The following is a 25,574-nucleotide window of genomic DNA, read 5'->3' as shown; positions in this document are numbered from 1 at the left end:
CTGGAAGTTGTCAAGCTCCAGATGAAAGCTTCACATGAAGGTGGATATAGGCTGATCTCACAGAGCTCACAGTGTGTCTGGGACAGCACCTGAATCCCCTTCACCTTTTAAACCCATTGTGGTTAATGGTCTCCCTGTTTTGCTGTTGGCCAGCAGCAAAGAGCAGTGCAAAGGGGCTCCTGAGTCACTGTAGCAGCCTGACACTGAGTGATGGAGCCTGACACTGACCTACTCCAGCTGCAGCTGGCCTGACCCTTTTTTACTAGCAAGCATCAGTTCAGGGTCCTCAGTCAGCCATACATAGCATCTTGGGAGATGCTGCAGCTCCCCTCTAGGACTGACATATGGATTTCCGTGGGGGCTGGAGCGAAGGGAAGGCTGAGTGGGTTCTTGGTGTCAGTGAGATAGCAAATGAGGACAGGGTCCTGCGTCTGGGTGTGTTTTTACAATCTGGGAAGCATCCCAGCATTGGCAGTAAAGCTGTTACTGGATAGCATCGCATCACTTTTCTTCATCAACCACAAAATGTCCCAGCCACTACTAAAGAATAATGTTTACCGCAGTGCACACCAGGATTCAGGTACCTGAGTGTAGGTGTATAATGTCATTTTAGAAGCCATATGGTACCTTTCTGGCTTTCTGGTGCTTCTCCAGAAGGTCTCAGTAGATCCTGTGTTATGTCTGCCAGCCTTTGATGGGCTTCTTGGGTATCCTAGAGCATCCCAAATATGCTGAACACTTAGGATAACCACCGAACCCTATACTTCCTGTCAGTTTGAGATCCAAGTTCTGGACTGTCACTTACCTCTTTGCTCCTGCACAGAAGATCAGTAGCCTGCAAAGTGCTGTTCCTTCACCAACCTTTTCAGAGGAAGAAGTGAGACTGGCTTATTTGGAATGACAAGTTACTTCAGATCCTCCAGAAGAGCACACTGCTCAGATCTTCTCTCATCTGGGCCACGAGTCATGCAGCCTCTGTTAGATACATTATCTGAGGAGAAGAAAGCAGGGAGTGCACCTCACTGTACAGAACGTGGAGGCTCCAGGTCGATGATGATAAAATGCAGGCACTGAGGATTTTCCTCTCAGTCTGGCAACAGTATTCACCGATTATGATGAACTCCCCATATCTGTCTGGCTCCAAGGCATAATCCACATTAAGTGGAATGAAAGACATAATTATGAAAGACATAATCCACATTAATGGATTGTTTTAAACATGAAAACACATTGCCAAGTGTTTTCTGGTTGGCTTTTTTCATGCACAAATGTCATTCCTTTACAGAAGATCACAGATCCTTACACCGCATTGTTGCAATGCAGAGACTTGACCAGTCTAAAGTCCTGTGTCAAATGCATGTGACCAAGGAAGGTACAGCCATCTGAAAAGTTCACCTTTGTACCATCTTTTGGGTGCTATAGAGAGATCTGAACCCTACTCTGGACCTAATTCAGAGCACTTAAGCTTGATGTGATCCCGAAGAAACTGAACTAGAACATGGGCTTGACGCAGATCCTCTGATAATAGGTTCTTGCATCACATAAGGAGGCTTGTGGTTTGGATCTTGTGTTGAGATCCAGCTGACCAGAATGTGGTGGCGATCATTTGTTTATGGAATTACTGCCTTATTTACAAACATGCTGTCAGTGCAGAGGAACTTGTGCAACTCAGAAAAGATTAAATAATTTAAACAGATCATACTGGTATGAAATAGATACTAAATGTGTATGTGTTGTGTTTGGTTTAGGACAGAAAGCAATTCCTATTGTTGTAGGCAGGTGATGGCAGATGAGTTGTGTTTGTGGAACTGCCTCTGGAGAGTTGATATCAAACAGAATAGGGAATTCACTCCTCCGTTGTGGAAAAGTGCCCTAGAATTAAATATGGTTTGTATTTTCTGTAGGGTTGTCTTGCAGCATGCTATAAAAATAAGGGAGTTAGCTCCCTGCTGAAAGGTTCACAAAGCAGTGAGGGCGACCATCATGTTGTATTGAGTTCCCCAGTATTACATCTGCATTATTATAACAGTTCTGCCCTCATCTGGCAGTGTAAGCACCACATTTCAAATGCCGCTCTCCATGCAAAGCCCACCTTTCAGTGAATATGAGTAAGTACAAAAACCCATAAACACTTGGGCTGCCTTCCTGTGGCTTCTAGCTTCTGGTATTCTTTGCCATGGTGCCTCTCCTTCTGGGGTTGTGCAGAAAGCAATGGTCACAGTGTTGGTGCAAACCTAAACTCTTGCTCTGGTCACCTAACAACTGCAGTGCCTCTGTATACATGCAGGCTGCCTGTGTCCCAGTTATGCTCAGCAACGGATGGGAGTTGCCGTTCTCAGAAGTGATTGATTGGAACCAAGCTGCCGTCATAGGCGATGAGAGATTGTTATTACAGGTAAGAGAAAGACCGTGGCCTTCAGCACATCAGTTGATTATTGCTGCTGCCATCTAAATGGACGGGGAAGATGAATCCAAAAGGTCAGGACTGTAAAAGAATTTTTATCATGAAGGGATTGTCTGTGTCACACCAGCTATGAACTCATTTAATATGACATCATTCATTTTTTGACCTGAAGGTCACTGCAGCCACATTCCAGGCCATGTTCTTAAATGCAGTAGACTTTTATTTTTACTAAGAGCATGAAATCTCTTCTGGTGTGAAGCACCTGGATGCTTCTTTAAGGCAGAGCTGGCCTGGACTGGGTGCTGTGATGAAAGGGAAAACATTTGAAGGCAGATTCTTTAGTCCTTCAGTAGTTTGTCTTCAGGGGTCCCACCAGCGCTGTGTGTCTGGCTGGCAGGCACTGAAGGGACTCCTCAGGAAAGCAGGTATTTTCTAAGGCAAGAGTTACCACCTACCAGGTTTTGAGGAAGCAGAATTAGTCCTTTTTCTGATGCCTGGACCATCTAACATTGCTTTCTGAAGCAGTGTTCATGTCACTTCTTGTCAGTCTGCTTGAGATCATGGAACAAAAGCAGGCTGAGACATTAGAAATTCCCTGCTACCTTCAGCGTCTACTTTAGCTTTAAATTCACTTTCTTTTATTTCTGTTTCTCTACTGGGTTTCCTACTCTAAATATATTCTATAAACCATGTGGAGAAGTTGATATTAGGAGACGTTCTTGAAAGTTTAGTAGCATTTGATAAAATGCCATTGCCCACCATGAAGCTGAGATCTACAATACCTGGAATAGCCACTAAGTAGTCACTAAGAGGGGCTTTTTTTATGATTGAATTCAACTCATATCCAAGGTGGCAAGCTGTTGTCATCCACAGAGAGAAGCCTACAAAGGTCCTGGCACCCCAAAAACAAAGTACCTTTGGAAGGCTGATGAGATGCCTATTGTCTGAAGAAGTAAATATTTGTGAAGAGCTGCCCTAGCAAGCCCTGCAAAGTGCTGCCTATTCTCCGTAATGTGATCCAAGCTGCAGATGTAAAAGAGCCGTTGGATTTTTGCATCTGTGGACAGCACATCTTTTCTGAGCAGAATTATTTCTCTCTTTAAGTAATAACAATAATTTGCTGATCCTCATGCTTTCCGGTGCCATGCCATTCATTCCCTTCACAGCTGCTGCCATATTGAACAGCTACTGCACCGTTATTAACAGTGGTTTTAAAGAGCTGGCAGAGGGCCTGAATGTCTGCTCTGGGAAATGTTTTTGTTATGTTACAGTTTTTCATTTCCTGTTTGAGAGCCGCTCGGATGTTTTTATTTGCATATTCCCCTCGTCACGATGCTCGGAGAGCTTAATCCAGCCTCTCTGCATTTATTTGCGCAGGGTGGCTTTTCTCTTCCCCCTACTTATTACTGGAATGACCTTTTATTAAGGTTCTAATAATTCCAGTGTAATCCTGCCAGATTAATATTAATACATCACTTTCCCCACCTGTCTTGCTTGACAAGTAGATTAATAACTAATAGGCAAATGCAGTCAAAATGGGAACTCTGATTTTCCTTTCCAGCTGTTGTAAGAGAGCAGGCACTGAGGCTTTTTTCCAGCCTTGGCAGTGTGTTGGCAGGCACTCGCAAGCATGATGTGGTCTGTAAAATCATAACAACTCGCAGTAACCTTCACAGTCAGGGAGCCTTCCCTTTCAAAGGGCATCATTGGGAATGAGTATTGATTTTATTTGGTGCTCACATGCATGCGCACGCAAGGTTGCACGTAATGCAATGAAATGTTTAAGTTTATAGAGAAAATGCCATATTACCCCTGTGAAGTGACTTTGATCTTGTGTTTGCTGCTGGTAATGATCCCGGGTGTGATTAACACACATCTGTGGACAAGCCAGTGCAGGTAATGTCCATGATCGCTCTGCTTATTGGAACTTACTGTTTAAATAATGAAAGGGGAACACACAACTAAAAGATGAAATTTGATGCAGTTATTTAGATCATGTCTTGAATAGTGACATCATCAGTTGGAAAAACATGTTCTAATTTATGTCTGTAGCTTCTGTCTTTCATACTAGTTTTGCAGGGAATATTTTACTTAAGGGGCCTGTAGCAAAGGAATGTAAAGTACCATCTTCGACACTCTCACCATTTTCTTCTGTTCCACCTTGCTGTAGTGCTAACTCCCATAAGCTCAAATTCTGTCTTCTAGTTAGCAGTGTATTTAAAATGAAGGTCTAAGAGACAAAGGGCTGAAAAAGTAGAGGTTGCCCCACCTGACATTGCACCCTGTGGAGCCATAATCCTTTAGGAGTCAGTGTCCAGGGTGCAAACTGTGAGTAAAGAGTTTCTGATTCTTGTGGAAACTCGTTACATATAAATCCTTAAAATCTCAAATTTTCTTCAGGAAATGTTTCATGTGAAAGCCAATAATGGTCACTGCCACCTCTCAGCATATTTAAGGAATAAGCAAAGTGCGGTTTGGTCAGGAAAGGGCAGGATGTGGTGGCGTGCAAGAAAACTCCAGAATAAGCTGTGGTGTGCAAAAAGCAACACACAGCCCAGGTAGATGCTTTTACGACTAATGACTTTGGTAAAAGATTTATGAGAAATGAGTGTCTGAGCACAAGGTGGCCTAATTTGAAATCACAAAACAAAGTGGGTGCAAAAGCACAACTCTTCTTTCCTGAAGAAAGTGAACACAAATTAGCAATGTATTCTACCTGCCTTTCTGGTGCTGGGAGTAGCCCTTGTAACTGAAGCAAATTCCGGTTAAATTCGCTTGTTAAAATGTCAGTTTGCATTGTCAAAGAGGTATACTGGAGGCCTTAGTAAGTGTCCTAAGTTACAGGGCACATACGTACATTAGTTTCCCTCCAGTGTGGAAGAGGGATGTGGGGATGGGGAAAGCTGTAGAAGTGAAGTCCTCCCCTTTTGAGCAGTCACAATTTTCATGGCAAAGCATTGCAGCAGGACAGTTTTGGGGTTTTATTTGTAAGGCAACTTATACCAGAATTAATGTGTTGATTTAATGGAAAGGAGAAAAAGGAAGCAGTGTTTTCCCTTGTGAATAACAGGTGCTGTGGGAGACGTTATTCTTTCCACCCACAGTAATTAGTAAAATGCAGTTTGATCCGCAGGCTCCCAAAAATTGGAATCTTACTTAAGATGTTGCTATGTTTTCCTTAGGGCACTTAGTGTTGCCATGCTGTGGTAAATGCAGTTCCAGATCCCTTTAATATACTCTCAGAGCAGGGATTGTTGTTGGACTCTCAAGACCTGCAAGGCCTCGTTTGTTGAAATACTAGTCCATGAAAACCTTTGTGCATGAGGGATGTATGAAAGAGCTCCTTACTGTACCATGCCACAGCGCTGAGGAGAAGGAGCTTTTGTTACCATAAATCAACCAAAAACTAAAAGAAGGCAGATTAAAAAAACCTCATATATTCCGTACCAAAGGCTGTAAAGGGTTGTGTCCCATTCGTTTTACATCAAGGCTTTAACTGTTGCAGCACGCATCTGGGTTGGACAGGAGTGCTGAAGCCGTGCAGCTTGCAAATAAGGAGAGGGCTTGTCAGCAGCATATTAATTTGATGAGATTGCATTGTTTTCTGAAGGTCCTGACTATATTGCATCTTGTATTACAGATTCCTTCTACAATCAGGTCTATCCATCAGGATAAAATCCTAGCACTTAGACAGCAGACACAGTTCTTGTGGGAGGCTTATTTTTCTTCAGTTGAGAAGATTGTATTGACTACACTAGAGGTGAGTAAAATTGCCTGGGACCTTGCCAGGCAGCGAGGTTTCCCTGCCTGTCCAGCTGCTTCTGTCCTCTGCTGGCATCAGACCTCGGTTTTCATGGCATGCAGTTGGTCACTGGGAAGAAAGCTTGACATCTTGATAAGTTTTCTCCCCTAAGGAAATGCTTTCTTCATTATCTAAATCCACGTTAGAAAACTGCCACGGTGAAAAATGGGAGCTACCCAACACATGGAAAAGTTGTCGTGTGTGATCTTGCCTTTGCAAGGCTTTATGGCTTATGAATCACTCTCCTCGTCATTGGTAGTGAATGTGTTTCTTTATGAAACCTTCCTGGAGTTTATTTTGGGACAAATATTACTGTAGAGCTCCTCCTTGACCATTCCTTAACATTTTGATGCCTTATGATGGGGCTGTTGTTCTGGCTCAAGGAAAAGGGAGGGCTTGTAAATCAGTGTCTTATCTTCACACACAGCATAAGGGAAAGGCCTGATCATCCATATAAAATATTAATAAATAATCATAATTAGACTGCTATTAAACAGGGAGACAGATGATCTCAGATGTGGAGAGAATGCTTTCTGAATTCAGAGGCAGGAGAGATGAAAGGCTCTTTAGAAGTAGGGCCCAGGCGACAATTTCAAAAGCAGGTTTAGCTTCTAATTGTTGTGCAATTTTGCACATAAATTTTTGACACACTTTTACCACTGCAAGTGCCTCACTTTGTAGGTGCAAATGCATTCATCTTATGCTAATGCTTCTGCAATTGCATCCTTCTCCGTGCACAGTTGTAAAACTCCACATTTCCCGCTGTGCCTGCTTACCCTGGAAAACTGCAAATGAGTGCTGCTTCCTGCAGTACGGGTTGCCTGTGGCTCATCTACCTCCAGCTGCTGCAAGACAGTCCCTTAGGATTTTCTGTGCCAGTAAAGAAAACCAGCCAGGGAACATTTTCAGAGCCCCTGGCATGGCTACCCTCACAATGCTCTCCTCACCCTCGGAAGAGCATGTCTTCATCTGTGCTGCCTGTTGGGAGCTGCTCTGCATCCTCAACCTCCCCATAAGCACTGATGAAGTGGTGATAATTATCACAGCCTATGCCAGGATCAGACTCACAAAGCTGGAAGACCGTGTGCCATTGCTCACAGCCTGATTTACCCTTACGGAAGCACTCTGAGGGACAGACGGTGCCCTTTCCCAGCACGTACCCTCTTGTCGTTAGGGATTGGTACTTCTGCCTGTGCTGGGGCTGCTCTAGAGGGGATATAATCTGCAGCCGCCTTGGCCTGGGTGTCCACCACATCAAGCTCCAATGCTCACCAGTGTGTTTTTAGCACAAGTAAAGGCTGGAGTTAACTTTTCCTTAGGAAAGGAATAAAGCAGTTGAGAGTGATTTTTTTTGTGTGTCCGAAATCTTCCAGCAGTAGTATATCCTCTTCTTAAAATCTGATGTCTGGAAGTAAATTCCTAGCAGAATTTTTTTTTTTTCTGATGGATGTTACCCATCTTCTGTTGTAACTCTGTTACATCAAGAGTGCTCTGATAATGCTACACATCACCACAATAACCACTTTCCTGCCAGTAGGTCTCCATGTGTGAGGATGTCAGTAAAGTCTTCACCAGGTGTCTGCAAGGACATCACAGCTTTCCTCTCCCTCCTGCACACCACTGAAAGTTTAAAGGTCCTTGTTCTTCTCCCAGCATTTGGTGCCCTAAGGCAAACAGCTCACAGCCCAGAATAAGAGGTTTGAATCATTTGGTCACCAACCCCACACTGCAGGCACAGAGCAGCTGTCCAGTCCCATGGACATGGTGTGGGTTGGGAAACGTCTGCTGCAGGCTAGTAGGTGGAAGTGCTGGCAGCACAGCAGTGGACTGCTGTAGACACTGCCCAGATATGTGCTCCAGCAAATCTGCACGTTTTCAGCTTGGTCTTCTCTGGAAAGAAACCCAAAACATCCCTAAATCCCTTTGTGGTGTGCAGTCCTCCACTGGGGAAGAGGAGGGGAGAGAGACAGCACAAAGCACAGGCAAGGAATGTTTGATGCTTGGCCGGGGCACGTTGAGAGGCAGCAATGATTAAGGCAATATGTGAGCTTTTTGAAGTGTGAGGATGAGGGAGACAAAAAAATTGGACTGTTAATGAATTCCAAAAAGAAAAGGGAGATCTCACCAGATCCTAACCCCTTCCTTCTCTTATTAAACTTCCTGTCATGCCTCATCATTAGAGAGGCCATGTAACTGCTGTCTGCCTGTGCAGTATGTGCAGTGCGGTACACTCTGCATTTTAATTGATCAGCCTTCCACATTATCTGTTTTTATACTTTCCTGTTCTCGTTCTGCCAAGTTGTCTTTTCTCCTCTCTGTCATGACAGACAGCTAGGTTCCTTTTGGGGGCCAGGAGTGTGATAAATTAATCCTCCATTTGTTAACTGTGATAAATCACTGCGGGCAGCTCCCCAGCCTGGTGCTGGTGAGTTTGGTGTGCAGGGTGGCACTGGGGCCCTGATCCGGTTAGAGGTGAGCTCCCTCTGGGTGCATTGAATGCCAGCCATGTGTTTCCGCTGCAGCCAGCACAATGGAAAACTCCACTGTCTCTGAAAACCGCCTGACCACGTAAATTCACAGACTTCTCCTTACCTGATTATGCCCCAGTTCTGAGAATGCGGGAGGAGGGAGCTGTAATATTTAGACTTTGTGGTGAACACTCGACAATATGTACTTTCTAGGTTCTGGTTTTGTTTAGTGGCATAACTGGCAGATGGAGAAACAAGAGCTATCATCTTTTTTTTCCTCTCCTCACTACCACGCAGGAGATCTGACAACTGATGCACCTAATTTTCCAAGCAGAAATACTCGGATACGCTCTTGTCAGTGAAGGAAACACAGTCCTCAGCCTGTTATTCAAAGACCAAAAAAACCCCTTAAATTAACTTACTCAAGTGAGCGAATTAGTGCGTATTAGCTATGGTAATTGGCTGTAGGCAGAATTCAGACAAGCATGCAAATGCCCAGCATTTGCCCCAGTTTAGCAGTGTGTATATTGCCACCAGCAATGAATTGTCTAGCACAGTGTAACTGGTGCTTTAATGTGTTCTTGTCATGGCAATCAAAACTTCCAGGAAAACAACTGCTCATGCTAACACTTACTCATGGTTCTGTATTGACCAAATGTCCCTGAACTCAGCTGCTTACAGAGATTTTAGCTTGTTTAGACTCCAGCAGTTGCTTTTGTTCAGCTTGTGTTGGGTCTTTTTGCTTGCTTTTGTTTTTCCTGTGCTGTGGGTGTACGTCTTCTTTAGTTTCATAGATTTTAAGGCCAGAATGAATGTTGAGGGATCAGATTTAGTCCAACTTCAGACCCATGGAGTTTCACACAGATATACCTATACTAAAGCTAGAGATACTAAGTTAGGAGAACCGGCTTGTTCTTGGCACTTGAGCCCTGTGCAATGCATAAACTGCCAGTTCCATGAACTCTCCTTAGGAGATGGCAAATGAGCTGCAGGAGAAGGCAAGGCAATCCTGCTTAGCTGACTTAGGGGAAAATTCTTCCTTCACTAACCCCTGGCCCTTTGCAGTGTCCCGTCTCCTGACTTGCCAACCTCTTATGCTCTGAGGGAAGCAAGAACGTGTGGCCCAACAGCAGATTGCACTTAGAAAACTGCAGCTTATTTAGAGGCTGAATTTGTGCAGTTACAGCTTCCCACCACTGAACCTTGTTATGCCTTTGCAGCAAGTTTGAAAAAGCTCCTGTCGGTGTAAGAGCCACTGTGGTTCTTGCATACAGGCATCTGGTGTGAAGTGACTGTAGTTTTATAAATACAAAGCCTTATCTCCTTTTTATGGGTTTTTTTTTTTGTGGCTTGGTGATAAAGTAGATGACCTAGCAATCTGTTCTGACCTTAAAAATCTAGGAATCTATGTCTGTGGCCCTCTACAGAGACAGATGATAGTTGCCAAAGTACCTTTTTCTGTTTCATCCAACAAGGAACTGTTGCAGAGCTGAGATGTGGAATCAGTGATGTATCTGAATGCTAATATCCCTTTATAATTAAGGAAAAATGAATAATTAGTGCAGCCTGATTTGCTGAAAGTCTTTGTGGTTTTGAATGCTCTCATTATCTCAAAATAATACCTAGCTCTGTAATGCCATCCTCAAATAATTATCTTCTATGAGTCCTGGATAGTAAAACTGACAATGAACTAATCAGGCTTGCAACTGCTGAGACACTCTAATAGACAAAATATTTGCCTTAAAATATGAAATGCAGTGATACGCAAGGTCCCCGGTTCCAGAGGGACTAATGAGGTGCTCTGAAACCTATTGCACAGAGCCTGGGTTGCTGAAGTGGTGTCTAAGTGTGCAGGTTCTGTGTCATTTTAAGAGAGATTAAGCAAGAATGCTTAGTAATTTGTGTGCCTCGGCTTTTTGCAGAATGGGTGATGATTCTGGTCAGCTGGAGTCCCCGAAGCTTCTACCAGTGACTGTTACAGCCTATTTAAACATCATTACCTCTCTTGTTTTCCAGATTATTCAGGACAGAATATTTAAGCACATATCACGTAACAGCTTAATATGGAACAAACATCCTGGAGGGTTATTTGTACTGCCACAGTATTCCTCATATCTGGGAGATTTTCCTTACTACTATGCTAATCTCGGTGAGTGAATCCTTGCTATAATCTAATGGTATTAGGAATTTCTAGTAGGCATTTGGAATTTGATCTTGGAGTAGCATGTGGCAAGTGATTTACCATTCATTTCTAGTTAATGATGCTTTGTGTTTATCCTGTCTCAGTCTTCCCTGACCACTGCAGAGTGGAATGTCTCTGATGTATCAACATGCATCATGTGCCTCTCGCTTGCAAAGATTGCTTTAAAAAAATCTATGTCCCTTCATACTTTTCAGTTGCCAGTAATTAATGCCTGAGTTGCTGACCCATTCATGGCCTAAGGGGACATACTAGGAATAGCTTTTTGCTTTCTTTGTTTATTTGTGCTTGGCAAATTGGAAAGGTGGTAATTTACCCATGGCACTTGTTATTGGAGTGCATAGTTGGCATGGATTTATTGTCCATATAATTTATTCTCCATATATGTGTCTTCATATGGATCCTACTAGAAGGAATGAATAGAGCTCAGGTTTATGGCTTTTTCCTGAAGCAGAGCTTAAACAATGAGTTCTGCAGGAGAATGTGCCTGCAGGCTGAAGTGATCCTGCTTCCCAGACTGCTGCTGCTTTTGGCTCAGCCTGTGCCATCCCACTTGTGTGGATCTGTACTGCTCACCTGCTAAAAATTCACAGTTAAAAAGGGAGAAGAAGGTTTCTGTGGGAATTTTGATGAAAAACGACTTTGACCCCACACAGATGAATTTAGATGAGGCTGAGAGCAGTAATGAAGGGTAGATGCCAGCAGGATCTGTTATTTCAGGCAGAAAAGGAAATCATAGCGAGACAAAAATATCAGAATGGAAGGCAAGTCTGCAAGCACAATTATCAGCTCAGGAGGTAACTGAAGGTGCATGTGGATGGGGATCGACCCAGAAAGAGCAAAAATGTGAGAGAGGCTGTAAAGGAACTGGGGAAACTGAACAAGCTTCTGGAGGTTGTGGAGATAATCAGTAGAAAACATCAAGCATCCAGAACTGGGCAGCAAAACAGAACCCATATCAAGAAAGACATTTGGTTGAAGAAGCTAGATGTCAATATTATCCATGGGACAAACTGGATGAAAGAAAGAGATTGCAGGACATCTGTGGAAATAGTGAGTAAGAAAAGGCAGTGATTGTGTTGGAGTAAGGGATTTCAGAGGGTGTGGGAGTTAAAGGGAAGTGTGATCTTCTCTGAAGCATCTGGTGTTCTTAGTACCCGAGACGAAAGGATATGGCCTAAAAAACATGGCAAGGTTTGCATTAAGTGCAGATTATTTTTCCATCTCCAGAGTCCTTTAATCTGTACTAATGGGGGTAGTTTTGTCTTTACTGAACACATATCTCTCCACTCCAGGTCTGAAGCCTCTTTCCACATTCACTGCCGTTATCCACGCGGTAACTCCCCTGGTTTCCCAATCTCAGCCCGTGCTGAAACTCCTGGTTGCTGTAGCCAAGTCCCAGTACTGTGCACAGGTAAGCAGCGCTGTTTGGCTGTCAGTCACACCGGAGAAAAAACTACTGTCCTTGGAGTGAAAAGTCTCCTCACTTCAGATCTTCTCAGCCCTGTTTTGATCCCCTGTTTTAATTTTGATGTTTCTTCTCTCTGATATTGCTACTGTCTGTCTGACTATGGTGGGAGTAGAATAGAGACAGTCATTAAACCCCTTTGTTTCATGAGGCAGGTAAAATAATGTCTGCACTTTAAGGATGAGGACTGTGTGTGCTGCAAGCTGCAAAAGGATGTCTGTGCCTCAAGAGCCCCTATGTGATCTTCCTTCCTCTTGCTGTGGCTTTTAGTCTCAGCATTGCCAGGATTTTGGCTTCTCTGGAAGAAACCCTGGGGAGTTCAATGGGAGCACCCTCTTGCAGTGGAGTGTCACAAGTGGTTTAGCCTTTAATGAGGGCCAAAGTAAATCAGTTATATCCGTATGGCCTGGCTGAGATAGAAACTTCCTGAGCTGCTGTCCAGCCCCTATTTGCCTCAGAGAACATATATTGTAAATAGCTGGGATGGGTGAAATTACTGTAGGAAGTGCTATTTTTATACAGATTTGTATCTTTGTTGTTGATTTTGAAACTCCTAACTTGAATTTAACATTTCTGTCTGGAGATCTGAGACCTTAGTGTTCAGACTGCATTGCCACAAAGGTCTCTGATCATGGTCCAATATTGTCTTTCAGATTATTGTTTTATGGAATTGTGATAAACCGCTCCCAGCCAAACACCGCTGGCCTGCCACTTCTGTGCCTGTCATAGTCATTGAAGGAGAGAGCAAGGTAGGTAGAGAGAAGCATAGTACAAGGTTGCCTATATTCTCCAGTGGGACCAGAATTTAGTTTTCCATCTGCTTTGGTGAAACATTTGTAGTTCCCACAGTTGTGACAGTTCCTTTCTATTCCTTGGCCTTTTGTACAGTTGGGCACAGATTTGTGTTTCATGCATGAGGCCCTTGCACTCAGAAATCATCAGTATGGCAGGTAATGCCATGAATCTGAGATGCACAGGTGGGACACAGCTTTGAAACGTGGCCTCAAAAGTAGGTAGTGCTGACCCCATCTTTGGAGATTTCTGTCTCTGCAGATGCATCAAAGGAGTGATGCAACCGGCTTCATTGAGTCTGAGCAGTCACATGCTAGGTTTGGGGGTTAGCTGTGGATTCAAAAGCAGAGAAGAGATGAGCATGGATGGTATTAAATTGCCTTTGAAAAGTGCCTTCTCTTATGGCCTCGTAGGGTACTGCTGCCAGTGATGGGATCCTGCCACTATAAAAAAGGGACACTTGTGTGGGAACAAAACCACCATGTCATCTCTTGCTGTGCCATGCACTTGTTTTTTTTATTTCCACAAAGTTGAAATAGACACCGCCTAGATGAGAGAATAGGGGTTGCTTAAAATCCACACTGAAGCAGATGATTCTTTTCCAAATGCAGGCCTGAGAAGCAGGACTTACTGCTTCTGGACTCTGACTGAGATAGAGTTTGGCTGGTCCCCTCTGCAGTCTCTGTCAGATGGCTCTTACATTTACAAAGGGAACTTGTAGTTGCTTTGGCAGTGTAATCCTAATTTGAATGTATAGTCCTGTCTTTGGTCTTTTCCCCCAGCCACCTTAACAATGGGAAAGCAAGAGCCCTGCGAGGTTGGCAGCTAATGGCTCTTGCCTTAGCTGGCCATGTAAAGAGTATCTGGGGAGTTGCTGCAGGGCCAAGAAAGGCTGCAGTGATTTCTGAGCCTTTTGAAATGTGTGGGTTTTTTTCTTTCATTTTGGAAAACTTGCAGAGGTGAGATGGAGGAGAAAATCTCTGACCAGTTCTACAGTGTTTGTGGAAATTGGCCCCAAGCACTGTTTAGATTACAAATGAGTCTCCTGAGTACACAAAGGTGTGTTTATAGTGGACAGTCTCTTCCCTCTAATATCCCAACATATGCCAAATGGCTTCTTGCACGGAAAAGCTGTTTGGACAAAGCTTGCAGAGCCAGAACAGTGCAATTCAAAGGTTGCACAAAGGAACTGATTTTCGTCTTCAGACTTAACTGCAGCATACTGGCAGGCACAGTTACTCCGTGCAGGTGAGCGCAGAGGTCTGTCTTTACCTAACCTTCACTCTTCCCCATGAAATCAAGGTGTATTATCACACCCATTTTACAAAAGGGAGCTTTAACTACAAAAGCAAATACATGGGTAGTCCTAACTCTCGTACTATTTGAATTTTACACTGTCTGTAAAAGAGGTGGTCGGAGAACCCAGGTATCCTGCTGACTGCTTCCTCAGCTTTGCGTTAGCGTAAGCAAAGCAAAACCATCAGCTCCAGCTAGATCACCCCTTCCTCACGGCCACTGCCTCCCTGGACCCAGGCCACAGTAGTGATGCAGGGATACTCTCCAGACACACACCAGGAGCATCCCGATTATGGAGGCAGAGCGTTTTCTGAATCAAGGCACAGATTCCAAAGACTTGCTTCCAAAGAGGTTGCAGGGGATGCAGAACCATTCATGCCTTTTATAAGGGACATGTAAAGCTGCTCCATCTCCCTGTTTCCATACAGTGATTCCCTCTTACTGGGCCTGGTTTTTGTAGTGTTTTCTTGGATAATAAATTGGAAAAGAAGTCTATTAACCAGCCAGGGTATTTTTCGCAGCAAATGAGGGAAACAAATTGTCTTGTGTCCTTGTTACTATTCATCAGTTCTCAAAAGGTGCTAATTAGTCTGCTAGCGAAACCATATGGATTCTCATTTCTCATTGTTACCTTTTTGATCCCCACTTGCCGATCTATTTCCTACTACTTTGAGAACTGTCCTGACATAGTTTTTAAAAGCTTATTCTGCTTATAAATTATATATATAGCTATATATAGAGAATTTATATGTGATTTTTTAAAATGCTACAATACCAATATAATTCTTGATGCAGGTGAAGCTCAGCTGATACACATGTTCTTTAGCATATTTTCCTTTTCTGATAGAGGATGTTGTACCATTTGGCAGCAGCTCCCTGTGGATACAACAGCACAGAGATGGAGCTGTACCTCTTTACAGGGGAACCATCCTGGTAGCATAATGTCCTTCACACACAGCCTGGACTGCTTGGTTTCCCAGCTGCATCACCTTATGAATGCTGCAAAATCCTTATCAACGGTCATTATCTTCGATCCTCACACCCCATAGGAGAGTGGAGGGACAGTCCTAGCTACCAGGGAAAAAGTCCTCCCTAATGAAACCGTAGGTGCATCTAATCCTCAGTACAGAGAGATCACTGCAATTTGTCACAAGAGGAGAGGAGCCTGCTCCAAAGAGGGGGTCTGATCAGGAATTACTCCTCAGGTAGAAGGTGTAGACTGACTGATGGGGTGATGAAAATGACAGTAGACATTATTTCACTCTTGAGCTGAAGGGTCCTTTCTGGCAGACAGAGATATGTGATGTACATCAGACAAGAGGATATAAGAGTGGGGAATAAAATAGAGAATTTCTCTTGGAAATGAGTCCTTTAGGTGTTTTTTTTTAACTCCCCTTCCTTCCTTTGATACCCGCAGGTTATGAGCAGTCGCTTCCTACCCTATGACAACATAGTGACAGATGCAGTGCTAAGCCTGGATGAGGACACCGTGCTTTCAACCACTGAGGTAAGGGTCCCTGTCATCCTGGGGGAGTCTGCTTGGCTCCTCAGCTCAGCCTGAGCACAGCAGATAAATTCTTCTCTTGGATTTGTCAGTGAGCAACTGTTGTAAGATTTCCTGCCACGTTCCTCAGATTTAACAGGTTGCACTTGTTTCAGCAACCCTGCCACTGCCTGCCATCAGAGGAGCTTCTTGCCCTGGTTAATTGGCTCATCATTAGCATATGGCTCTTCCGTTCCTTATTATTTTAGTAACATAGCTGCAGGCGGGTGTAGGCAGCCAAGAGCAGTCAGCTTTAATACTCTGTTCTCACTTTCCTGATTGGGGTAGCTTTTTCTCCCCCATGTTATCAGTAGGGTGTAGGTGGGGAGGGAAGGGGTGTCAGCAGCAAGGGAATGCTGTCACTCCAAACGAGCGTAGCCACTCTGGTGCAGGGTTTCACTGAGGAATACTCTCTTACCATTGTCACCCCATAAAACTGGAGAGCTTTGCTAGTTTAGATGTTGGAGTGTTTGTGCCAAGAGCAAGAGAGTGCTAAGAAAAGAAACATACTGTAGAAAACCAATTTTTACAACTGGGATGAGTATTGATTTCTGGAACCTCTTCCTGAGAAACACAGGGGAAACTGATGACAATTTATATAAAGGGCAATGTTTGGGAAATACATTATTAATGATGGCCATGGAATAGCTTGAAAAACTTGATTTTCTTGGTTTTCCCTTTTTTTCCCCATGTTCATGGCCATTCCCTTCTCCCCAGTTCACCTTTATAAAAATGCTTTATTTCAGTGGTAAGGGTCTTTCACTGATGGTACCACTACTTATATGTCAGTGAAGACATGCTTGACATTGGTCACCAGGCACTGCTGTATACCATAACATGTCACTGAATTCATTTTAAATGAATGATGGATGAAATGATGGATTTAAATGAAGGATGAAATAGCAACCTCTCTTTTCCCTAATACGGGTTTATGGTGCTGTGGTTAGACTGCTCCAGAAGCAGCCGGGGTTAGCCCTCTTTCGCTGCACAGATGGAAGAAGTTGGCATTAACCCTATTTGATACCAAGATTACACCTTAGTAGTTTCTGCTAGATGAGGAGCAATACGGCTGCTGCCAAAGCACTTGTGTGCAAAGCCCTGCTCAGCCAAAACACCCCAAAACCAATAAAAGGCATTTATCCTAGCACTGGCTTCCCAAGTAGGTTGTTGCTCAGGCTGAAGGGTCCCATCTGAGCTGGCCTGAGGGCCATGGTAAGACCTCTCATGCACTTCATTGCACTGAGGTGGTATTTACAGCAATCCAGCCTGTGTATTTCATAAGGATTTGGGGCTTTGCTTTGTTTTGATTGGTATTTAGTCATCATCCAAACTTTGGAGTCATTCAGGCTTCTGGAACGCATATGAAGTAAATAGTGTTTCTCATTTGGCTTGGCCCTGCTTTCCCCTAAACATTCTGAAACACAAATATTTGTTGTTGTGTGAGACAACATGCGCATTTCTTTGTGGCTTCCTCCCTCCTGTGAGCAGCTTGTAGCTGATATTACATGTTTGCATGGAGGGTATTGGCCCTATGAGCCCCAGCGTCCCCTGTGCTGCAGAGAACCAGCGAGGCAGCTTTTGCTAGTATCAGCCTTGCAGCTTCAGCGTGCCTCTGCATGGGTGACAGGGACAGCAGCTCTCTTTGGTGGCTGGCTGTGAGGAACTAGGGCCTTTCCATTGCTTCACTTCACTTGTCGTACAGCTTAGGCAAAGAAACAGTATATTGAAACACTGACATGAAGTATTTGGTGTGAAGCTTCCCTTGAAATTAGCTGCTCATGGGTGGTCATTGTGGCAATTTCAGAGCCCAGAAAAGGCAATTTAGAAACGTGGTCAAACACAATCACATTCCTGTTGAGAGGAACCGTTACCAAGCGCATCCTCCACACTGTCCAGCTCTAGTGCAGTAGAGGTTTTCCATTCACAACAGAATGGCACATGATGGCTTTTATGAGAGAAGCTGTTTCATGTGAGCAGAGGGGTGTTTGCCTGGGAAGTAATTAGAAATCAGCACGGGTCAGAAGTGGTACAGAGACTGGCAGCATGGTTGGCTTTTCCTGCGGAGCGGCTGAGTGATAATGCTGGGAAATGATACAGGATGGTGACTGGGGATTTCTTTTAAAGGGAAATTTCTCCTACGGTGGTTGCTTTAGTGCATCTCCCTGGACCAATACGTGAAAGCACAAGTGAGGGCACCAAATGCAGCTGCTTTGTTATTTATTTGAGATTCTCAGACTCCGCTAAAGAAAACAGATGTCACGTTTTATGGGAAAGGCCTTTACAGGGGAAAAAACCCAACCACTTTAGCTCTTTCATGTGGTATTGATTTGGATGAGATCAGAACTATCACAACGGTAACTGGTTTGTGCACATTGTCTTTCTAGTTGGCCTCAGATTCCTTGAAACAGCTTGAAAGAAAATAACCAGTCCCTAACTTTGTGTTCCAGTACATGTGTGACTCTTCTGTTTCATAAAAACACTTGTAAATGCGAGAAGTCTGGCAGTAATCACACAATGTGACTGTTCTCAGAGCAGTTATTCTTTATCTAACCTCTACACGCTTGACTTTGGCTGGGTTCTTGGAAGGTTTTTCGAGCATTTTTGAGCAGTTTTAGGTCCCTCTGGTACTGGAGGGAAATCAGAGTGCAGTGCAGATACAAAACTCATTTTCCTGTTGGACTGGGGCAACTAGAATTGTCTATAGCTCTTCTTAAAATCTCAGGCCAGCTTGAGCACCAGAATCTAAGCTGAAGTGGAGAGACTTCAACCATCCAACTTCACAGTGGTCACAGTCTTCCCATATGTATTTTTACCAACTTCCTTTCAAATCTAGTGCTGATAGGCCTTCTGCAGATGACCCAAATCATCCCTTTCCTGGTGTTGCCAGGATTTGTTTGGAGGGATCCTGGGATAGCAACATCCTATCACCTTTTCGATTCTCAGATACCTGAGTTATTAAAGTAGTTGCAGCAAGACAATAACATAAACAGAAAAATCCCTGTTGGCAGCATTTGACATCTTCTTGTGGCTCATGCAGCATCAAGCATTTTTCTTACTGTATAGGCTTCTAAAGCCATTTAACTACATGGGGATCTTGCATTCCTGTTTATTAGGCTGTATGTTTAAATATCTTGGTCATATAGACAGCCTGAAAAGTACGACGTGCACAATCCTTAAAGGCTCAAAATGGATGGAAAATATGAAAGGACTCCTTATTGATAGCCTGTTCTAATCTTGCTGTCCCACCCTAATAATTTGAGGTGCTTGACTCCTGATTTTCCAAGCTTTGCGTTAACAGATCGAGATGGTGGGTGAGATGCACAAAGACGTGCAGAAGTTTCAGTTTTCCTCATCGCTATTACCACTTTATATTTCATCTAAGTACAAATACATGCACCTACACCCATTCTTTCTGTAACTAGAATAGGTTTGATGTGTAAAGGGCAAGCTTGAAAATGTTAATGTAATACTGCGATGCTCTAAACTCTCTTTAACAGGAACCATTAAAATGTGCATAATTACAGGGCAAAATGTCAAGCAGTCAGTTTAATTTACTGATGAATACATAGAATTAACGTTTTGCAACAGTTCCAAGATTCTGAATTACGAATTAGTGGCAAGGTAATATTTTGTTTTGTTGACATTTGTTGAAGCAGTTTCGGTATTCATTTGGCCTGTGCCTTTGTCTGCAGGTGGATTTTGCCTTTACAGTTTGGCAGAGTTTTCCAGAGAGGATTGTAGGGTACCCTGCTCGCAGTCACTTCTGGGACAACACTAAGGAGAGGTGGGGGTATACCTCCAAATGGACTAATGACTATTCCATGGTATTGACAGGAGCTGCTATTTACCACAAGTAAGAACCCAGAGCATCTGCTGTCCTCCTTCTGTATGAAACAAAGTAGTAAGGGGGGTGGGAAGAGGGGGTGAAGAACATTCTTCCGGGGAGGGGGAAAAAATGAAAAGATAATAAATGGGTCTACTTTTTATGGGGTAATAATTTAAGTTCTTGGTTTAACTCTGGGGATCTGGTAATCATTATTGCGCTTGTTTGGTCTCTTTGAAGTCACTTGTATTTTGAAGCAGTCGGACTGCTCTTTTTAACATCAGGAATTACACACTTCAAAGAGTTCCCGAATTCATTAAGCTGCTCTGCTGAATGGCCTGTAGCATAGCAGAAAGGAGGTTACTTCCAGACCAGCTCTGGGTATGTGTTGGCTGACATAAGCAGACTGAGAAGTCTCCTGGCTACTCTAGAAATGGAGTACAGTGGACACGTCACAGATCAGCATACTGCAGCATGTTGGAAAAAAGCCCTCTTGTTAGGGCTTCAGCAGACCAAAGACCTCTCTAGATGTTAGGAAAAAGTCAGCAAATTCTGGAGTATCTAATCCACATCCCTGCAAAGGAGAAGACAAGCCATGGGGGATGATACAGGCCCAAAGGAGAATAAATTCAACAATAAGAATCATAGAATGCTTTGGGTTGGAAGGAACATCAAAGATCGTCTAGGTCCACCGCCCTGCCCTGGGAAGTGACACCTTTCTCTAGACCAGGTTTCTCAGAGCCCCAACCAGCCTGGCCTTGAACAGTTCCAGGAATGGGGAATCCACAAGGATGGTAGGGACAGTAATAGGCCGGTGTAATAGTGTTCTTTCCAACTGAACAACTTGGAAAGAAGTGGTAGAGGATGAATTCATCCGTGTTGTCTATCACATTATAGCAATGTGGTGCTCTCTTCCATGCTTCTCCATTATGTTGATACTTAGGTCTGCATTAATACTTTCAACCCAGTTACAAAAAAGGCGCATGTTTTGTTTCTCCATTAGCACTATGTAGTGTCTTGATGAGACACTGAATTGCTCTCTCTTCTTGTTCAAGGCTGAAGATAAGAAGTGGTATAGCCAGAGCTGAGTACAAAACTTGTGTCTGAATTGAGATAGACATTTCCTGGAGTTGGTAATCCCTGAAAGCCCAGTGACTTGTATTAATAACGCTGCTGTTGGTTTCCAGATATTATCACTACCTGTACACTCATTACCTGCCTGCCAGCCTAAAGAATATGGTGGACCAACTGGCCAATTGTGAGGACATTCTAATGAATTTTTTGGTGTCAGCTGTGACAAAATTGCCTCCAATCAAAGTAACGCAGAAAAAACAGTATAAGGAGACCATGATGGGACAGGTATGTATCTACAGCATGTTTTAGCAGTTGGGAAGTATTGATAATGTAATGGCGTGACTTCTAGGTTAGGCTTACAGAGCAGTGCAATTCTGTCATTTCTCTTGCAGTTTTTAGTTTAGCAGGGCTGTAAATAGACTTTAGATACACTTATTATAATGAAAGAAAAAGAGAAATGGCAAACATCTACTATGGATGACCGCTGGTCTTCATAGTTTTCTCACAGTGTTATTGACAGTGATCCCAAACTCATGGAACTGATAATTGTGGTGACCGAATTTCAGTTAAACTCTAGTTTTCTAATGAAGTTAGGTCTAGAATTAAATATTCTAGACCAAAGACCTAGTCATGGAATGCTGGAGGCAGAAGTAAATTCTAGAAAGGTCTTCTGGTTTTTATTACTGTTAATTAATATAGTGTACTAGGCTGTCCCTGTGCTACTGTAAAGCATACAGTGTGATTCAAACGCTGACATCAGATTGTCACAACACAGGTAATTTGTGATATTCAAGGTTTTTTTCTACAAGGAACATTTTGTGCTGTGGTCATGCCATCACTCACAAGCAGTCATGAAATGCTTGATTTAGAGCCTCTTCCAGCTACTGGATAAGCACTCTGTCATTGCAGAAATGCATATACCTTCCAGTAACAGGGATACAGGGTAACCTGAGGGCACTTTTCCTCCTGCCCTGTGTGGGAGGAATAACAAGTCCTGCAAGACCTGCAAGTCCTAAACAGCCTACCATCTGTGATGGTATTGTGTCATGGTGGTTGTGATCCTCACTACAAACACTACCATGATTACTGGCGGGGGTGGGGGGGGGTGGTGCATAGGAAAGAAGGGGCCCACTATTTTCCCCTCACATTTTCTCCTATTAGCATTACTTGGATCTTTGACTGGGGAGTGGCCATGCCAGTTTGTAGGCTGCCTGTCTGTACGCTATTGCGCTTTCATATGAGCTATAGGTAGCATTCAGCAATTCTGACTCATCTGGGTACCCAGGAGTCCTTCTGTGTACACGAAGGTGCCATCCAGAAAGTACCTATTGCTTCCAGTTTGAGCTTCACCTCTCCGCAGGACCATGCACTGGTTGTTTGGCAAAGTCTGAACATCCATTTTTCTTCTTATAGCACGGGTGACATGAGTCAGCCGTGAACTATAACTCTGTCCTAAAGACAAGTTGTTCCTGCAGCTTTGGGAAATGTAATGGACCATGTTCATAATTCCTTGAAAGACAAATAAAAAATTAACATAACCTCGGTGTTGTGACAGAGATTAATGGTGCTATGGAAATTCACTGTTAATGGCCAGAATGTCTGCTATAATCCTCTAGCAACAAGCTTTTGCTAGCTCTGTAGCGGCTCGGTATAATAAGAGTCTGTAGTCAATGCACGTTATAATCAATGCACATTATAACCTACCACTTCAGCTAAACTGGACAGGCCTTGGACAAAGATCAAGTCTGATATAGCATTCATTTGGCAAGTCCCTGACTTTATCAGTTTCTTCATGTTCCAATTAGCATACTTTGAGTTTATTAATCTGTATTTGTTTCTAAAGTGTAGTGAAAACATAAGTGCTAAAGAGAAGTGCATGAGAAGTGGCACAAAAACCCCTTAGGTTTTCAGCATTCATACTTTATCTTAAATAATAGTTTTATTATGTTTATAAATGTAGTTTAGGTACAGATAAAGAATAGTAACTGCTTCAAAGCTTTTAAGGCCTTATTTTTCCAGAGGTGCTGAGCTTTGATGGGTTTTCATAGGAATTACAGCTGCCCTGAGCTTTGGAATATCAGGCCATAATGTTTTGCATGTATGCATGCAAAGACCATGGTCTTTTCCTTGGGTCAGGGTTTAACATGATGTAATGGGGAACTCCAGTTAATTCTCTCTGTCTATAAGACAGTACTGTCTTATGCCCTGGCCTCAGCCAGTGGGATTCCTGGAAGCACCCTGCTTGTCCCTGCAGGACATTTACACGCATGAGTAATGCCAAGTACATAAGGACTTAACACTGAGCTCAGTTAGAAGCTGGTTAAAATTATTTGTGTATAAATTTCTGCAGATCTGGACTGCAAAAGTGTGGTTTTAACCTGAGAAACCATTGCAACGTGTTTTCATCCTATGGCTGAAAGCTGTGGGCAGCAGCAAGCCTGCATTTGGCTGTGCTACTCCAGTGGGAAGCTGTGGCCTTCTTGACTTTCCTGGTGGTTTTTAAGGACTTGTTTTATCTCCAAAATAACTGGAGGTTTTGGGAGAGAAGAACAGCAGGGGTTTGTGTGAAATAGTGTACAGGAGGGCTGTGGGAGGGCTGCTGGCGGGTGTCATGCCCTGGGTCAGGCTGGCTCATGGCTGAGCTTGGGTGTGCTGCCCTCGGCGCTGCTTTGGAAGTCAGCCAGCTCATCATCACCAGCAACTTCCGCGGGCAGCATGTCCTTCGCCTTGTTTAAACCCTGCCACTGAGCAGGTTTCATAGATTATGGAATCACTGGGGTTGGAAGGGACCTCTGGAGATCATCCAGTCCTGCCAAGGCAGGGCCACCTACAGCAGGGTACACAGCAGTGCGTCCAGGCAGGTTCTGAATACCTCCAGAGAGGGAGACTCCACAACCCCTGACCAGCCTGTTCAGTGCTCTGACACCCTCAGTGTGTGAAAGTTCTTGTTCATGTTGATGCGAAACTTCTCGTGCGTTAGTTTGTGGCCATTGCTCCTTGTCCTGTCACTGGACACCACTGGAGAGAGTCTGGCACTGTTTTCCTGGCACCCACCTTTGGGATACATATGTGCATTAATGAAATCCCCTCTCAGTTTTCTCTAGACTAAACGGGCCCATCTTCCGCAATCTCTCCTCATAAGAGAGATGCTCCAGACCCATAATCATTATCTTCGTGGCCATCTGCTGGACCCTCTCCTGTAGTTCCTTGTCTTTCTTATATGGAGGAGGCAAGAACTGGATACAGCATTCCAGATGTGTCTCAAACCTGCCTCGGCTGGGTTGAGTAGAGGGGTAGGATCACCTCCCTTCACCTTCTGTCCACACTCCTCCCGATGCACCCCGGATTTCAGCCACCTCAGAGCCCCGGCGCTGCTCTGCAGCGTGGCGCTGCTCAGGCTCTTGCCCATCCTTTCCTGCCGTACATTCCCCATTGTGTTGTGTCATGGCCGAGGTCTGACTCCTGCTCTTCTCTCCATACAGACATCCCGGGCCTCGCGCTGGGCCGACCCCGACCACTTCGCCCAGCGGCAGAGCTGCATGAACACTTTTGCCAGCTGGTTTGGCTATATGCCGCTGATCCACTCGCAGATGAGGCTCGACCCTGTCCTCTTTAAAGACCAGGTCTCCATCCTGAGGAAGAAGTACCGAGACATCGAACGACTCTGAGGAGCGCTGCTGATGGGTCCGAGCCGCCCTGCGCGGCCATCAGCGCATGGAGCCAGACTGTGCCAGAGACAGCGAGCGCCTGGCCCCGGCGAGCGGCGTGCCAGGATGCTGGAATGCCAGGATGCTGGAATGCTGGGATGCCGGGGTGCGCTGCTCCGGACTGCGCCCAGCCGCCCGGCAGGCTTCTGCCGCTCGAGACTAGGTCGTGTACAGTTTCATTATGGAACATTAAATAATTATTTTTGAAATGATTGCTATGCAGGTTTAAACTTTTTTAATGATCAAAAAAAAAAACCCTATTAAAAACAGAGTTCTTTCTTTAATCAACATCGTGTTGGGTGTGAGTATTTCAAAGCTGCCGTTCCTTTCTCTCGTGTATTTGATTGTCAATGCAGTTTTCATTCATTTTCCCCTGCACAGTTAAACGCTTGAATCTCACGGGTGGAAAATGCAGCGGGTTCAGCAACAAGCTGAGCACAAGCAGGACAGAACCAAGAATCTTTGTTCTCATTTACTCTGACTTTTTAATTTCCTTTCCTGTTTTCCCCAAGCCAGTAGCATCCACTGTGGCAGAATTCCTTTGAAGCCAGACGAGAGCACAGACCTTTCTGGCTGGGGTCCCCGTTTTTAAAGGCAGTCAGCCTTGCTGTGTAGGGAGGGAAGAACGCTACTCCCAAGGAGCAAGCTGGAGGAGCAAGCAGGTGACATGGAGCACAGAGAGGCTTCAGTCACACTGGGTTGTGTATTCCGGTAGCAGAGGCGCATCCCATCTCAAACAGCCAGGGCAGGGGCAGTCAGCCGGGCCAGTGTGGTGGCTGCACCCCCTGCTTGACTCCCTGCTGCCTGGGGCAAGGGTGCTGCTCTAGAAATATCTTTGTTCTGAGGGCAGAAGGGGTGTTGGCAAAAGAAGGAAAGCATGTTAGTGCTTGCAGCGCAGGAATTTGGCCTGTAAGAAACTGGTTTATTTGAAATCAAAGCTGGGCTTCTCTTTTTTCCTTTTTTGTTGGAAGTGCAAATAAATGGAGAAATTCCCTCC

General features: G+C 44.2%; 1 protein-coding gene across 2 annotated transcripts in view; it reads left to right on the top strand.

Annotated features, from left to right (window-relative positions):
* Positions 1–24,865, top strand: part of EXT1 (exostosin glycosyltransferase 1) — a 176,668-nt gene extending 151,803 nt beyond the window's left edge. For both annotated transcript variants that reach the window (XM_065668843.1, XM_065668845.1), the window contains 9 exons: positions 2,288–2,395; positions 6,045–6,164; positions 10,691–10,823; positions 12,170–12,288; positions 12,996–13,091; positions 15,848–15,937; positions 19,666–19,826; positions 20,984–21,155; positions 24,353–24,865. In XM_065668843.1, coding sequence (XP_065524915.1) covers positions 2,288–2,395; positions 6,045–6,164; positions 10,691–10,823; positions 12,170–12,288; positions 12,996–13,091; positions 15,848–15,937; positions 19,666–19,826; positions 20,984–21,155; positions 24,353–24,538 — 1,185 coding nt within the window. In that variant the 3' untranslated portion in view covers positions 24,539–24,865. The remainder of the gene's footprint in view (positions 1–2,287; positions 2,396–6,044; positions 6,165–10,690; positions 10,824–12,169; positions 12,289–12,995; positions 13,092–15,847; positions 15,938–19,665; positions 19,827–20,983; positions 21,156–24,352) is intronic.
* The last annotated feature ends 709 nt before the right edge of the window (positions 24,866–25,574 follow it).

This window comes from Lathamus discolor, chromosome 2 (assembly GCF_037157495.1).
Source record: "Lathamus discolor isolate bLatDis1 chromosome 2, bLatDis1.hap1, whole genome shotgun sequence".
NCBI lineage: Eukaryota > Metazoa > Chordata > Aves > Psittaciformes > Psittacidae > Lathamus > Lathamus discolor.
This window is presented reverse-complemented; position numbering and strand designations above follow the sequence as displayed.